This window comes from Belonocnema kinseyi, chromosome 1 (assembly GCF_010883055.1).
Source record: "Belonocnema kinseyi isolate 2016_QV_RU_SX_M_011 chromosome 1, B_treatae_v1, whole genome shotgun sequence".
In the NCBI taxonomy this organism is placed as follows: domain Eukaryota; kingdom Metazoa; phylum Arthropoda; class Insecta; order Hymenoptera; family Cynipidae; genus Belonocnema; species Belonocnema kinseyi.
In genome coordinates, this window is record NC_046657.1 from 92,454,846 (window position 1) to 92,471,273 (window position 16,428).

General features: G+C 34.7%; 1 protein-coding gene across 8 annotated transcripts in view; it reads right to left on the bottom strand.

Annotated features, from left to right (window-relative positions):
• Nucleotides 1-2,677: 2,677 nt before the first annotated feature.
• Nucleotides 2,678-16,428, bottom strand: part of LOC117173009 (probable multidrug resistance-associated protein lethal(2)03659) — a 75,119-nt gene continuing 61,368 nt past the window's right edge. For 4 of the 8 annotated variants that reach the window (XM_033361356.1, XM_033361364.1, XM_033361373.1 and 1 more), the window contains exons 12-13: nt 14,636-15,714; nt 2,678-2,827 (exon numbers count right to left, since the gene is read on the bottom strand). In XM_033361356.1, the coding sequence (XP_033217247.1) occupies nt 2,702-2,827; nt 14,636-15,714 (1,205 nt within the window). In that variant the 3' untranslated portion in view covers nt 2,678-2,701. Of the gene's footprint in view, nt 2,828-4,214; nt 5,034-5,460; nt 5,957-10,477; nt 10,585-14,635; nt 15,715-16,428 lie in introns of those variants that run through there. The other 4 variants (XM_033361399.1, XM_033361408.1, XR_004467095.1 and 1 more) reach the window with 4 other exon arrangements.

Below are 16,428 nucleotides of genomic sequence, written 5' to 3' on the forward strand. Positions count from 1 at the left end.
ACATTTTAAAATTATTTCAATTTAAAAAAAATCATAATCGAAAACAAATAAATCAATTTTCTATCAAATAATTGGTGTTTTACCTAATACAAAGTACAGGATAAAGATTCAACCAAAAATGGAATAGTTCAATTTCCAGATAAAAATTGTGCTAAAAAATTCAATTTAACAAGAAAAAAAATAATTTTCAACAAAATTGTCAAATTTTCAAGGGAAAAGGTGAATTTTTACCAAGAAGATTAATGTTCTATAAAAAAAATGATTTTCGAACTTAACCAATATATACGATTAATTTTTAATCAATCATATAATAGTTACATTTTCCGATAAAGATAAATAATTTTTAATAGAAAAAAAATAATTTTAAACAAAGTTGTTAAATTTTCAACCAATCAGATGAATTTTCCACCCAAAAATTATGATTTTAATTTTTAACAATATAGTTGCATTTACAACAAAACGACTTTGCAACCCAAAAATATTTACAGTTGGTAATTCAACCGAAAATTGTAATTTTTAATTAAAAAATATAAATTTTCCATAAAACAATTTAATGTATACAAAGAAAGACGAATTTGTAACAAAATACATGATTTTTTAACCAAAAATGGTATAGATTATTTGTCAGTTTCAAAAATGTATTTTCAACGAAAGGGATGAACCTTCAAATATAAAAAATAAAAATTTTAACAAAGTAGTTGAACTTTTGATAGAAAAGAGGACGTCTTTACAAAATAGTTATATTTTCAACAAAATAATTAATTTTTCAATCAAATAATTGAGTTTTTATCCAAACGAGATGAATTCCAACATCGCCAATTTCTTTAATTTCTTTCAAATGCGGATCAAGATATAAATAAGGCTATTATATTTTATTTCGAAGCAGATAGAGATATAAATAGAACCACCGAAGTGTTCCGACGGGCAATCGTGCACCTTCGAGTTTTCAAATTCAGAAGAAGAGAAATGGGTTGCGCGCGCAACTCAGTCATTTACATCGGCTCCTACTATATTCACATGGACATAGCACTGTCATAGTATTAGACCACATCTCGTTTCCGATGTGGAATCATTGCGCTTTGTCTCCCGCAGTATACCGCAGTCTCCTGCCCTTTACACGCGTTTACTTTTGGTTTGACTGGATTTGCGGTTTTCCGCGTGATTTTCCTCGTTTTCCTAATTGTTTTCGGAGTTAAGTGTTTTTAGATGTGAACGGCTCAGTTGGATATGCATTGCTACTAGTTATAAAAGCAGAATTAACATCAATTGCGGCCGAGCTAGGTGTGCAATTGAAATCGCAGAATTTTGTATTTTTTGCTTACGTCTAGACTTAACCCTCTCAACGTACACTTCATTCTAGCGCCGATGGAACGTACATAGGTGCAAATTGGGATTTCGCGATTTCAGCAGCTGATTTAAAGATCAAGAAAGGTTCAAAACATATCGAAAGACATATGTTTTCTGTGTGAAATTTTTCATAGAATACAATGCTGCAATTAAAATTAACAAAAAATACATTTTGTTACGAAAAATTGTTTTAAACAAAGTATGTTTTAAAAAAAATTATTTTTTTTTTGAAAAATTTCATTTTTTTGCATTTTGATAAAATTTAACAAACCCAACACGATTTGTTAGCTCAAATATTGTTTTTAAAGAAAAAAATATATACAAGTAATATAATTATGCTAAGTATTTTTCCCATGCACCCGAAGTTACTAGATTTTCAAAGAGGGAATTTCGGGCTTTCAGAGTGGTGATTTTCAGCAAAACGCTCGCATTCAACGCGGATAGGTGCAGGATGGTCGTCACACATTCTTCGCATGCAGTTCGGGCACCTCATGCGTGTTCGACTAGTAACAGCGGTTTCGCACATGTGACATTTTGCCTGTGTATTCTCTCTAATGACAGTTAACGCTGCAGGTACGGGCGCACCTATCTCTAAAACTTTGTGTATGATTGTTTTAATCGAAGCGCGTAATTTAGGTAACTCTAATCGTCGCCGAAGGTGCGGTTTCACCAAGCCAAACGCTAAATTTTTCAGAAAAATGTTCCTCTTCTGAATCCGACAGGGACGCTCCTAGGTCCCTCGCACTTCGGAGGTTATAGACCCGGACACTCATTCTGAAACACAAATGATTAAATAATCATTGTAAATTGATTATTATTAGAAATGAATTACGAAAATGTGCAAAATTTTTAGAAAAATCAAATTTCTTTGCAGTGGCTATCGAATGCGAAAAAATTTTTTGTTTGCAATTTATGTCAATAATTATATTAAAATCTATAATTATTGTGAAAAAGATTAAATTTACTTACTTTCAATAGAACTCCAAGTGCCAAGTAGCAAAATTCAAAATTTAGACGCTGCTACTTCGACAGCCCAGCCACGAATGAACGCGGACTCAACGACTATAGATGCCAGAGAGGTGCCGCATATTTGTCGTAGCGGGGGTGTACCTCGAAAACGTGAAAGCGGAAAATGCCAGCAATTTAAAAATTTTGCTAGTGTCGATTCACACTAGAGTACGTCGAGAGGGTTAAAGATATAAAGGTGTGTATTAAAATCACTATATGAGTTATTAAAAGAATTCTTTTCATGTGCAATTATTCCTGTTTTTATTTAATAATAATAATTAGAATAATATATTTTTAAATCCTGCATCAATTTTGAAGCTCGCCGATCACCGTCATGCGTGTACCTTCACGCATGCGAGCGATATGCGTCGCAATTGAGGACGCATTTGTCTGCTCGGATGATAGCGCAGCGCACAGGACAATCTGCATGCGAGCGATTCATCACGCCATCTTTGTGCTCGCAAATTTTTATCTGGAAATTGTTAAGGGAATAATTTTGTTACATGCGAGAACTGTTGAATATCAAGCCATAAATGTAATTAATTTTTAAGAGCGGTTAGAACTCATATCAAATGTGTATACATCAAAAGAGAGTCCATGAAAAGTAGGAGTGTTAAAATGAATGATCATGTACTTATTTATTCAAATAATTATATCTTCGCGCCAACATCGCCATATTGATCTAATCGATAGAACCATAATCAACTTAGCGTTTTTAAGGAGGTTATGTTCACTCCTTTAACTTAGATTTTTCTGTCACATTTTCCAGCAGTGTAATATTTTCAATTTTGTCATCAATAAAATTTTCTTGCATCATAACAGTTCCTATTCTAATAATTTACTAACAACAATTATTATGTACTATAATACATACTTAGATTAAAAGGCGCTCGCACTCTCACTTCGATCGATCGCTCACTTTTCCAACAGTAAAATTGCGCGAGATTAATATAGAAGTACGGAGGTCTAAGAATTGATGTAAATAGTTGTAAATATTGTGAGTAGTGAGGATAAGATAATATAAAGTTTGCAGATGGTCGTGTAAGAAATGAAGGTCATGTAAGCCCTTAGGGCACACAATATGAATAAAGCAACAACCATAAATATCACAAATGTTTAAGTAAAGTTATTTTATAATTTAAATTTTTAATAGTATTATTCAGCTTTATTACAAGCTTCTACGATAATTAGAGGCTGAGAACGTGATTCGTTTTATTATTTTCTATAGGAGAATAAGTTATTATTTTACTCGAATGCATCTAATGTAAATTTTTTACTCAAGCTTCCCTAGCGGACCGAGTGAACGGAAAGGATACTCTACAGCGTATCCTCATAGTATCCACATAGTATGCGTTCCGCATCATGCAACAATAACTAAAAAAAACAGCAAGATGGGCATTTAACTTGTTGCGATTCGGATTCTACGTCAAATTTCTCATTAGAATGTCACGGAGTTATTGCAATAGTTTTTTTCAGCGTTAAAAACTTAAAAAATTATAATACCAATAATTTACATGGGGGAAAGGCGGCTTCAATCGCACCTTCTTTTAGTAGCAGTTTAAAAGCGTTATCCGTCAGTAACTAAGAATTTTGGCTGGGTGCTACATACAACTGAAGCGATTATGAATGCGTGTGAATTCGCCATCAGCAAAAGTTAATGACATTTAAAAAAATCTGTAACGCTGAAAAAAAACTAATGCAATTACTCCGTGACATTCTAATGGAAAACTTAACGTAGAATCAGAATTGAAACAAGTTAAATGCCCATCTTGCTGTTTTTTTTTAGTTTTTGTTACATGATACGGAAAGGATATTATGTGGATACTATCAGGATACACTGTAGAGTATCCTTTCCGTTCACTTGGTGCGCTAGGAAATTTACACTATTGATGTAAAAATTTTAAGAAGATCTTATTTATAATTTCTGAAGATATAGCGCGTTAAAGTATATGCATTGGAATATGTGTACAAGTTGGTAAATATAAACTTTTGAATAACACTTTCTTCGTAAATGTTGGAGTAGACTTGTTGAAGAGTATCTTTTCTCTCTCGAAAATTTTTGATAAAATTGCTTGCTGTAAAGAAAAACAGCTTTACATGGACACTGGCCAGCACTTTTTGTTCTAGAAAATCAATTGGCAATATACAGATGATATTTGTAAAAAAAGACACTACCTTGACTCCTTAGTGCATAATATGCTGCTTCGTCTTTATTTCTTTTATCAGAAGTCATAACCTGTTCGAAAATCGACAGAGATTACAAAACGTACCTCTGGATTATTTCTTAAAAGCATTAATACAACTAAATCACGGAGTTTATCAACCATTTTTTAACAGAAAATAGTTAACCTAATAATCAAGACTTCTTGAAGCATAGATTCCTTTTCTCAATAATTTACTATAAATGATCTTATGAGACAATTTTTGGTGATCTCTATACTCTTTTCCCCGAGAGAAGGCCCAAAATCTGCGCATGGGTAGTGGTAGTTTCTTTGTAGAATAGTGTCCTTTCCCTTTTCGTATACATAATTTCTTCATTTCACTTTTCCATTAATCTTAGTTTCATATTTATTACTTTCCTTGGCAGTATTTCTCAAAATTTATGAAAAAATTGTTGGCGGATGTTAGCCGTAAAAGAGAAAGACATCACTCCCTTCTTAAACAAATTTTACAACCGGCTGCGCAAAGGAAATCAAAATTAGTCAGTCGCCTGCATATTTTCTCTAAGAACAACGTGTAGCATAGTTTTCCCTATAAATTATCTTCAATATTCAAATCCAGTTAAAATGTTATTTTTTAAATTTTCATCAACATTTTCTTTAATTATACTTGTATTTTTATAAATTAATGTAAAATCTTATTAAAGGAAGTTGATTTCTTAATGAGATTTTTTCTTAATGAGAACATTAGAAATTAACTTTTGACCCTTATTGGACACTGTAGCCTCCGCTAGAATGTCACGAATAAAACCCAAAAAGAAATTTGTTAATTAGTTGATAAACGAATTACTTACGGCGAGTTGAATGTGAAAAAACATGGTTTTTTCAATTAAAAAAAACTCAGTTTTTATTTATTTACTGGAAAATTTGCAGCCCGAGAGAAAAACTGTAAATGGAGACTCAGGTTCATTTTTCAAGAGCTATCTAACTATATTTTTGATTTTTTCAAATTTCGCATTTCACTTTTGATACCTGACGTCACAGCTTGGACAATACTTTTATTCGTTCTCGAACGCCTATCGCCTTCTTGTCCAGAACTCCTCAATTATTTTTGAAGCATACATGTGTGTGATTCGCAATTTAAAAACGCGATTTACATAAAGATTTAATTAAGTGTGTCCAAAAATTCTGATAGATATTTGCAACAGCAGAGATTCTTAAATATAACTTAAATAATTATTATATGTAGAGTATAATACAAAAAAACAGAATGCACTTATCAGATTCAGCGATTTTACCTATTTGTATAACTTGGTGTTTTATAAACTTGTAGTTTTAGCCATTTTGGCGAGAAAGTCAGCCATTTCAGGCCCTGTATTTTGCACCATATCATACAAGAATCCCTGCTTTCTTTCCAGTAAACGCATTGGTTTATCAAATTCCTGAAAAATGAATACAAAGCTTAAGAATATAATTTCATAAATCGCCTTATGATTTTGTAAATAACAGGTATTATTCTAAGGATTGCCTCCCACTCCTGACGAACCCATGTTTTAAATATCGCTACAACAACATACCACCAAGCTTTAAAGGTTAAATGCGGCATACTACTACAAATGTTGCAATTCGGATTATACTTTAAAATTTTCATTGAAATGTCATGGAGTAATTGTAATAGTATTTTTGATGCGTTAGAAATTTAAGTAAATGTCATTAACATCTACTGAAGGTGGCTTCAAGCGCATGCATAATCGCTTCAGTAGTATGTTGCCACTTGCGTCACAGCCTTGTTTTTTCAGGTTTCCTCTGTATGGCGCTAGCACCCACCCAAAATTCTTAGTTACCGACGGATAACTCCTATCAACTGCTACTAAATAAGATGTGCTTGAAGCTGCCCATTGCTTATGTAAATGATAGGTATTATAATTTTAAAAGTTTTTAACGCTGAAGAAAAAGTATGGCAATCACTCCGTTACATTTTAATGGAAAATTTAACGTAGAATCCGAATTGAAACAAGTTAAATGCCCATCTTGCAATTTTTTGAGCCTTTGTTACATGATACGGAAGTGATATTATGTGGATACTAGAAGGATCCGTTTACTCGGTTCCCTAGGGCAGATGAGTTGAAAGAATTAAACTTAGCCTCTATTAAAAAATTCTGATCTCTCATATATTTATGAAAGATGCCTTTTAAACGTTTGTCGAGAAACTTTTGGAAGAAGTTATTCGCCTCTCCCTTCTAGCACATGGGGATCAAGAAGTGAATATTTTCCTACAGAATAAGTTTAAAAGGGTAAACTAAAACTTTGGTAATACGAGGCTACTGTTCAATGGATTGGGGTGGAACTCATTGAGTTAGAAAGAGCGTCACAAATTAGGTGGCGAGGGGAGTTTTCAAGCTCCAGTTTGCGTTATTCTTCGATTTCACAGCACGAAAAGTTAAAAAAAAGGTTACGTGGATGAATTTACAACTTCTTAATCGGTTTAAATTACAGTTTAGGGTATAAATCGCTTATATCGAAAGACTGTTTTCTGGTCGTAAAAAGAGTTCTAAGGAATACATTTTCGTCTCGAACACAATACACACGTAGGGCGACCGAGACGGAGGCAGTTACACATGACAAAATTAAAGCCACTGTAGAAGTTACTGAACGGAGAGAGAAAAATCCCTTTCCGGTAGATACGGGAATTATTGAAAATTGGTGCATCAGCTACTCAAGATATTCTGCACCAGCATTTAAATCTTACGAAGGTCTGCACACTTTGGTTGCCTCACTGGTCTCCAAATGACGAAAGGACGTCAGGATGTGCTGCGTTCTTTGTGATACGCAAATGCACAAAGAGTTGTGCTAGAGACACAGTGAAAGGTTTCCTCTTGTTAGTACACAGAAGTCATGACAACGCTCCAGCACATAGAGCACAGCGAAGAACTGCTTTTTTGGCAAATCTGGATGTACTATTTTAGATAGTCCTCCTTACAGTCCAGATATTGTTCCATGTGACTTTGATTTGTTTTCTAAAGTTAAAAAATGGCTGAAGGGCAGCGGGTTTTCAGTAACACCAAGCTTTTTTCAGCGTGGGACCAAAAATGAGTTTTCCCTGCTAAAAACCCCTCTTAGAATCCTCTCGCAATCGCTATCGATTTAAGAATTCAAGATTTTCTATGATTTTTAACAGGTTTCCCTGGCGGACCGAAGAAGCCGAAAGGAGTCTCTACAAAGTACCCTTCAAAACGCCACTGAGCTCCTCTTCGGTTCCTTCGTAAAAAACTAAAAAAAAAAAAAAACAGCAAGATCAACCTTTAGTTGTTGAAATTCGGATTCTACGTTAAAATTGCCGTTAGAAACTCACGGAGTAAACACAATACTCTTTTTTGTAGCGTTGAAAATTAAAAAAAATGTCATTCCTTTACCTTTAGTCCTGACATCTCGTCTCGTAATCTCAAGGACACTGCTTGACTGTTCTCATTTGCATCGCAGCGTTGTTCTCTGAGGTTTCCACTGCGTGCCGCTAGCATCGAGACAAAATTCTTAAAGTTACCAACAGAACACGTATTAACTGCTACTAAAAGAAGATGCATTTGAAGCCGCCTTCGGCCCATGTAATTGACAGGTATTTTATATTTTAAAGTTTTTAACGCTCCAAGAAAAAGTATTACCATTACTCTGTAAGTTTCTAATGAAAATTTTAACGCAGAATCCGAATTTCAACAATTTAAAATATGATCTTGCTATTTTTTTTAGGTTTTAAAAAGGAATCGAATGGGGACTAAGTGGGGTCTTTAAAGGTACTTTGTAGAGGCTCCTTTCTGTTCCTTCGGTCCGCCAGGGTTTTGTTACATGCTTGAAAGAGCATATACTGTGGATCTTGTGGTGTTCGTAAGTTGGTCATATAGGAACTTAAAAGTAAACAATGGTTTTTTTTGTCCTTGCATACTGGGAGTTTAAAAGGTTTCTATGAGGTTTCTATGAGCCTGTAAAAATATCTGAAATGCTTCTAAATGGACGTAACATTTAGAATAGTGGCGCAATATTTCTATCACTCTATTCTATATTAGTTACATTATAGAATTCCAGAACTGCTACGTATCTTTACAGTAACAACGTTACAGAAAAGTGCGATTTTCATGTTCTGTAACTGGTATAGCATGTGATTGCAACCATCTCATGTATAAATTTTCTCTCCTAGTCATGTAGAATTTACAGAACATGTCCGCTGGGAGGAAGGAGAAAGTAGAGTATATTTTTTGACATATTTGCAAGTTATGACTACGCTTGCGTGGCTTCCTGATGGTTACCTCCATGCAACCAATTAAATCTCTTAATAGGTAAATGCATTCTGAGACTGAATCCTATAGTAAAGTGAAAAAGTTGTACATTATAGCCGAAATGTTTCATCTGAAGATTCTAAATGTGTAATTAATCCCCCATTTTTTGATTTAATATAATTTACAGTATAACTCTTGAATTCCTATTACATCCACTTAGAGAAATTCCGTACAAAATAATGTAGCGTTTTAATTTCTTAGTAACTTTTCCAGTTAACGCAGGCTCTTAAATTACCGTTAGTCCACTTAGACAAGTTCCGTACAAAGTAATTTAGTTTTTTAGTGCCCACTTAAGTTCCCTTTAGATCCCCTCAGAATGAAAGTTTTATACTTAGTCACATTTCCAGTAAATGCAGTCCTTTTAAATGCCTATTACATCCACTTAGAAAAATTCCGTACAAAATATTAATTGTTTTAATGTCCGTCTAAGATCCCTGTAGAACCTCTTAAGATGGCAATTATATACTAGTCATTTTCCAGTAAACGCAGCCTCTTAAATTACTATGAAATCCACTCAGAGAAATTTCGCACAAAATAATTTAGTGTTTAAATAATCGTTTAAGATCCTCTTAGATACTTTTAATATGGTAATTATATGCATAGTAACTTTTTCAATAAACGCATCCTCTTAAAAAATAATTTATCGTTTTAATGTCCGTTTAAAATCTTCTAGGATCCTCTAGAGACGGCAATTATATACTTGGTAATTTTTTCAGGAAAGGTAGTACTATTAAATTCCCATTAGATCTATTTAAAAAAAATTCTCGAAAAATAATTTCGCGTTTTAAGGTCCACGTAGGTTCCGTTTAAATTCTCTTAGAATTATCTCCCTATTAAATTCCTATTAGTTCCTTTGAAAGAAATGTTAAAAAAGTAATTTCAGATTATAATTTCCACTTAGGTTCCCCGAAGATCCCATTAAAAATGTTTGGCAACATATTAAAACACATTGCTTTCCACGATTGCTCTTTGAATCCACTTAAAACTAGAACGGCAATTTTCGAAGCGGCTTAACAGACTCTAACGATTTCTAACGAATATTTTCATCAGGGCTGACACTAAGGGCCGTAATTAAAATCAAGGTCACATTAGCATAATTAGAAAGATTTTCGAATTTCATTAGACATGTGTCACGGCCTTTTTATAAGTGGAGCCCAGTTTTTAAAATGTTAATTTTTTGAAAATTGCGTCTACCTTCACCAGTGGCGCAACTCCGTTTAAAAAATTTATGTTAGGAATCTATGAATCCCTATGAATCTTTCTTGCTTCTTTGTATTCCGCAGATAATTTTTTATTATTTTTAATTTTAAGAAAGACCTTTCTGCTTTTGCAAAGGTAACTGAAATGGTCAAAAAAAGGCAGCAAGCTGTGACATTTTCAGAAAATCTACTACAATCGAACCTGGATACGCGAGAGTTCAAGGGACCGCGATCTCTTTTTCGCTTATGCAGGTTTCTCATTAACCCGAGCTTCTAGCTTATAGAGGTATAGGAGTGGTCTTTCTCACTCACAGAGGTCTATAAAAATACATTAAATATGTAATCATAAATATGTATGTACAGTATTATAATTCAATCAGCATATTATTATATAATTCGACATAGATGTTGAAAACAATCTTACAATAATATTTACCTAAATAAATGTGTTAATTTCTTCTGCGTTCCTGTTTGTAGATTGTGTGTATATTTTTTATGTTCATAAGTTTTTTTAGTTTGTTATTATATAATTCAACACAGATGCTGAAAAAAATAAAACAAAGAATCTTACAATAGTATTTACCTAAAGAAATCTGATAATTTCTTCTGCCTTTCTGTTTGTACATTTTGTGTATATTTTTCGAGTTCATAAATTTTATTAAATATATTTTTATGAAAGATCGTTTGAGTATTCAAAAAATATATGGAGTGTGGCCAATGTATGTAAAGCATCATGCTTCTTTGGAATCTTCTCTACTTTTGTATCCAAAATCTGTGTTCGATCGGGTTTATTCTAACTGTCGTTTCCGTCATTACACGCGCTTACACAATTCTGAACAATATCGTCATCGGTGTATTCTGCGGTGGTAGACACGTCAACGTCAATCCGCACGAAGTCTTCAAAGTTTGACTCTTCATGACTTATTCTTCAAGTTCTTGGAACTATTAATAAGTTCGATTGTCGCTTATAGAGGAACATTCAAGTCGGTTCTATACTCAAATCGATAAAATTAAAAATTAAATGAAGAGATCCAGTTCGACTTTTTTACCTACTGACTTCTAATTTATGCGAAGCGTATTAGTTCAAGGTATTATTGAACTAATATAGTTACATATTTTTTTCGGTGTAGAGTTTTTTCGCTTACCCAGTTCTCAGTCACTCAGGTTTGACTGTATTCGAAAGGTACTATTCGAAATAATTTCTGATGAGAATGAAATATGAAATTTCCTTTGCGGAATTCAGCATTTCCAAGTCTTTTTTGAAGCACTCTTTAAAATACAATAATTGGTCTGAAATTATGCCTGACACATCATCTTCGTATTTCGAGCAAAATTCTTGATTTACCGAAAAAATTCCATCGTCAGCTGAATTTCGCAAAAAAGCGGGATATTTGTCAAGTCAGTACTGCGCTCACGTAACTGCGTAGATACGATATCATGAGTTCGATTGAATACATTGAATCTAAAATAAACTTCATCACTTTCAATGGGATGACGCTCACTCGATTCATCAAAATGTCTTTTAGGACGACGCTCTCTTTTTCGGGAAAAAGTTGTTGAACATTTCCAAATCTCTGCCAAATCAACAGCAGTTTTTTCAAACTCTCGAATATTCTGCTGTTGATTTTGCAGTTCTTTGGAAACACAATTCATTATTTACCTAATTTTTCTCTCAAGAACAATCAAGAAAATGGGCTTAAATGTTTTCAATTGGTTTCTGAGAAAGGTAGCTTCATCCCTGGCAGACCGAAGGAACCGAATGGAGCCTCTACAAAGTACCCGTGAAGACCCCATTCGGTTCCTTTTCGAAAAACTCGAAAAAACAGCAAAATTAACTTTTAAATTGTTGAAATTCAGATTCTACGATGAAATTCCCCATAGAAGGTCACGGCATAATCTCCATAGTTTTTTTGCAACGGTAAAAAGTAAAAAAAAATAAGACGAATAACGCCTGTTGACTGCTACTCAGGCGATGCGTTTCAAATGTAGCAGTCAACAGGCGTTCTGCGGTTTATATTTTTTTAAACTTTTTACCGTTGCAAAAAAAAACTATTGCGATTATGTTAATGACATTAAAAAAAATCTTCAACGGTGTAAAAAAAGTATTGCGATTCCTCCGTGAGTTTCTAATAGAAAATTTAACGTAGAATCCGAATTTCAACAGTTTAAAAGTTGATCTTGCTGTTTTTTTACGTTTTTAAAAAAGGAACCTAATGGGGACCCAACAGGGTCTTTACGGGTACTTTATAGAGGCTCCATTCAGTTTCCTCGGTTCGCCAGGGTAGTTGACCAATTTTCGCGATGTCCTGAGTAGAGTCCAATATAACGGAAAAAATAGATATTTTCGAACGTCAGAAATGATTTTTTCCTTGCTCTTTTTCTAAGCATATCGATGATTTCATTTTAAACTGCTGGGCTTTAGTAAGTTATTGAATTTTTCGTTCTTTCTTCCAATAATCTTTTCAAAATCTGATCCTACCGAATCAGCAGATGACTCATGAACAGGAATACTCCCGGATTTCGAGAATTGACGGACTCGTCATGAATACTAAATGACAAGTTGCAACTGGCCAATGTCAAACTGACATCTAATACGACTTAGAAATTTCTGCCGGTTGAAGTGAATAATCGTAAACAAAATTTAAGACAAAAATTTCGAACCGCACAGCAGCAGAGTCGCGAGACGAAACGCTACCATTAAGCCAGCGCCGCTGGGTGAAAGAACTGCCGCGTGACTGATACTACTGAATCGCCATTGTACGATACGGTAGCAATTGAAAATACTAAATGAAAAATCAAATGTAAAACAAAATTTAAACAAATCTACGTTAAAGGCCATGCATTAGAATGTATTTAGAGTATCACAAGTAAGAGTTCAGATTCGGCAGTGCACAGGAAATATGTTTGAATGTCAAATTGTAATAATTTAAATCCCGCTGCGGGTCAGTCAATATTTTCGGAACGACTTCAGGTTTTAAGTACGTTTTAGTAGCGATAGAATAGAGGTACAAAGTAGGATATCCAACACGAACGCCCAAATCAAGCCCAAGTCAAAGAAGCATAAATGAATAATAAGCGGATGAACGGCTTCTTTCATAAAATTCGAAAAAACTATTAGTTGTTGATAGAGCCTACGTTTCATTTTTGCAAGTCGGCTGAAAGTCAGGTTGAGTTGGTTTGGATTTGCAGCAGGATGGAGTCATTTACACTTAAGTCGATGTAGTCGAAAAATGACGTACGGAGACGAGTTGGGTTTTACAACTCAGATACGAACCGTGATGCTACGCGAAAATTTTATTAATTTAAAAATATAATAAACCCTTGTTAAGACAAGAGTTAACAAGGGTTTACAGTATAACTCTTTGAGCAAAACATACAGATAAAGATACCAAATACATAAAGATCTCATGCCTGAATTGCTTCCAGACGATTGCAATACCAAGGGTAATTTCATCTCCGAAAAAGCTGATTTTCAAGGACCTTTTTTGTTTCTGTGGGAAACGTCTGACATTCTGGGGGAAACTAATGTCAGATTCGAATTTAGCCAACCACAACACATAAGCATGTTATGCTCTGACCTGTTTACACTTTACAAATGATTCTATACTAAAGATAACACAGGCTACCTGGCCGAAATTTAACCGGCCTAGCCGGAATTTTCGGTCTGAGACCGGTTGTCGTTCGCATCCCTGACAGGCCCTAGACAAGGCCGGAAAAAATAACATATATTCCAAAGATCCTTGAGATGGGTGGTCACAGGGCACGATGAAATCACGACGATAGGCTGGCGAAACCCACGCGTGTGTTTAGGACACGAAGCGATCCAAGGAGCAAAGCTTTCTGCATCCATCTTGTAAGTGCTGCGTATATGGATATGTTCCCATATAGAAACATATACAGCATTCAATATAGGATTCTATACAGGAACCTATATAGGATCCTTTTTAGGATCCTATGTAATTTTCTATAGGTGACGCCTTAGGTGAAACATATAGGTGCTTATGTAGCATCCTATGTAAGTTCCTATATAGGAACCTATATAGGAATTTTCAGTAGGGTAGTCACTTGTCCCGTACAGACAACTTTTTTTTGTGAGCCTGCGTAATTTATGCCCGGAAAAGCTGATTCTATAGTGGAAAAACTAAGTTAAGTTTCGTATTAAGAACCCCAAAACACATCTAGACACCATACTCTAATCTCTTTCGCATGGCAATTTTTTGCGGCCCTGTATAATTATAATGGTAAAATGCTATTTTTCAATTGGTTCCTGCTTTCTCTGTTATGACGCTGCATCTAACCTCGAATTTTGTTTGCGTACTTCAGGCGCAAGGTCATCTCGATCGACGGACCATACGCTGTCAGTTTACTGAATCTCCGCATTATACATTCGACTTTACGAACAGCACATAGCGGAATTTTTTACCACAAAGCGAGTGGAATAAAAAATTACCAACAGATGCTGACTTTCGTGCTTCCTTTTACTCTTAATCATACCTTGAATCCCGTCGATTTATGGGCGGACTTTAAGGTTTACTTTTGACTATGTTTTCACTGTAAGCCGTCTTATCGGGAATTAAAAAACTAAGATACTTACAACCATGGTTCCTGCATCCATCACAATGAACCTATCACAGTCCATAACTGTATTCAACCTATGAGCTATAATAAGAACAGTACAGTGTTCGAATCTCTTCCTAATCGTTTCCTGAATTAATTCGTCTGTTTGTGGATCCACGTTAGCTGTAGCCTCATCCAGTAAAAGAATTTTGTTATTTTTAACAATAGCACGGGCTAAACATAGCAACTGTCTTTGACCCAAACTAAAATTTGTACCTCCATCTGAAACATGCATACTCAAACCGGGACCCATATCAATCACTACCTGGTTTAATTCGACTTCCGCTAATGCATGCCAAAGAGTATCATCTGAATATTCATCAAAAGGATCTAGATTTTTTCTAAGTGTACCCGCAAACAGCACCGGTTCTTGTGGAATAATGCTTATTTTTGATCGCAGATCATGAAGACCTAAAGAACTGGTTGGTATACCATCAATATAAATTTCTCCTTCCAAATATGCCAAGCGAAAGAGCGCAGATAACAGGGACGATTTTCCTGCTCCAGTCCTTCCAACGATGCCAATTTTTTCCTTAGGCTCTATTGAAAAACTTAAATTTTGAAGTACAGTTGCACCATCAGGGCTGTATCTTAAGTTTACTTGTTCAAATTGAACTCTTCCTTCCGTAGGCCAATCTTTAGGTGGTTTATTCTCAGGCTTGCTTTCTAATGATGGTTCCTCTTTCAATTTACTGTATTCTAAAACTCTTTCGACTGATGTCATTTGGTTTTCTACTTCAGCTGTTTGCCTTAAACACCACTGTAAAGCTACAGCAATTGAAAGACATTGGGTAATAACCAGACCCACGTTACCAACTACTTGTGCATCGTCAAGTGTAAGGAACAGGAAAATGACGATATTTATATACATCGTATATATCAACTCTATATAGGCTCCAAAAGTACGAGATGCTGAGAGAAAAATAAAATAAGCAGTTGAATGGACATCCTGACGATCGTCAAACTCTTTTTTTACTAAGTGTTCAGAATTAAATGCTCGTATGGTTGTAAGACCCTGCGCAGTGGAACTGACGTAATTGAAGACTGGAGATCGAGCTGCAAATGAAAGTACAACCTATTATTATATATTTAATATACTATTACAATATTTCAGATCACCCAGCCATGTCATTAGCACAGATAAGTATATTGGTTCTTATGGAGGAACATGCATAAAAAAATATAATATAGGGCACGCTACCAAATTAGCTTTTTAGTAATCATGTTTATCTGCAAGGAAATAAAAGAAGAGAGTTGGGTACAATAATTATATATCGTGATCATTCGCTGTTATACGTTACTCTTAATATCAGGCGTTAAAACAACTACTGCCGAAACTTGTAAAGTAATCCTTCGCTTTAATTCATGCAGTGAAAAAAAACCTGCACTTATAGAAGAAAATCTGTGAAGTATCCTTTGTTAGAACAAGTTCATTTAAGGGATCCTGAAAAGGTTCGTCATTCATAAATTTCCCAACTTCGTTCCGTCAAGTTGAGCAATAAGCACGATCAGACTACGGTATACCCATTTTTAACAACTAATTATCACTCTATTTTCTGCCTTGAGCCAGGATTTTCGAATACAGGGCTTTAATTAGTTGTGGAAGTATGCATTTTTAAATTGCAGTAAAATTGAGAGAGAATTTTCTTACAACTACGTCTTAGAAAGTACGAGGGTGGATTGATAAGTTTCCGGCCTGACCAAGAGATGGCGCCACTAGGCCTACCTTGAGGTGGCGTTCTATATTACCATCCTTAGATAGCTTGTAGC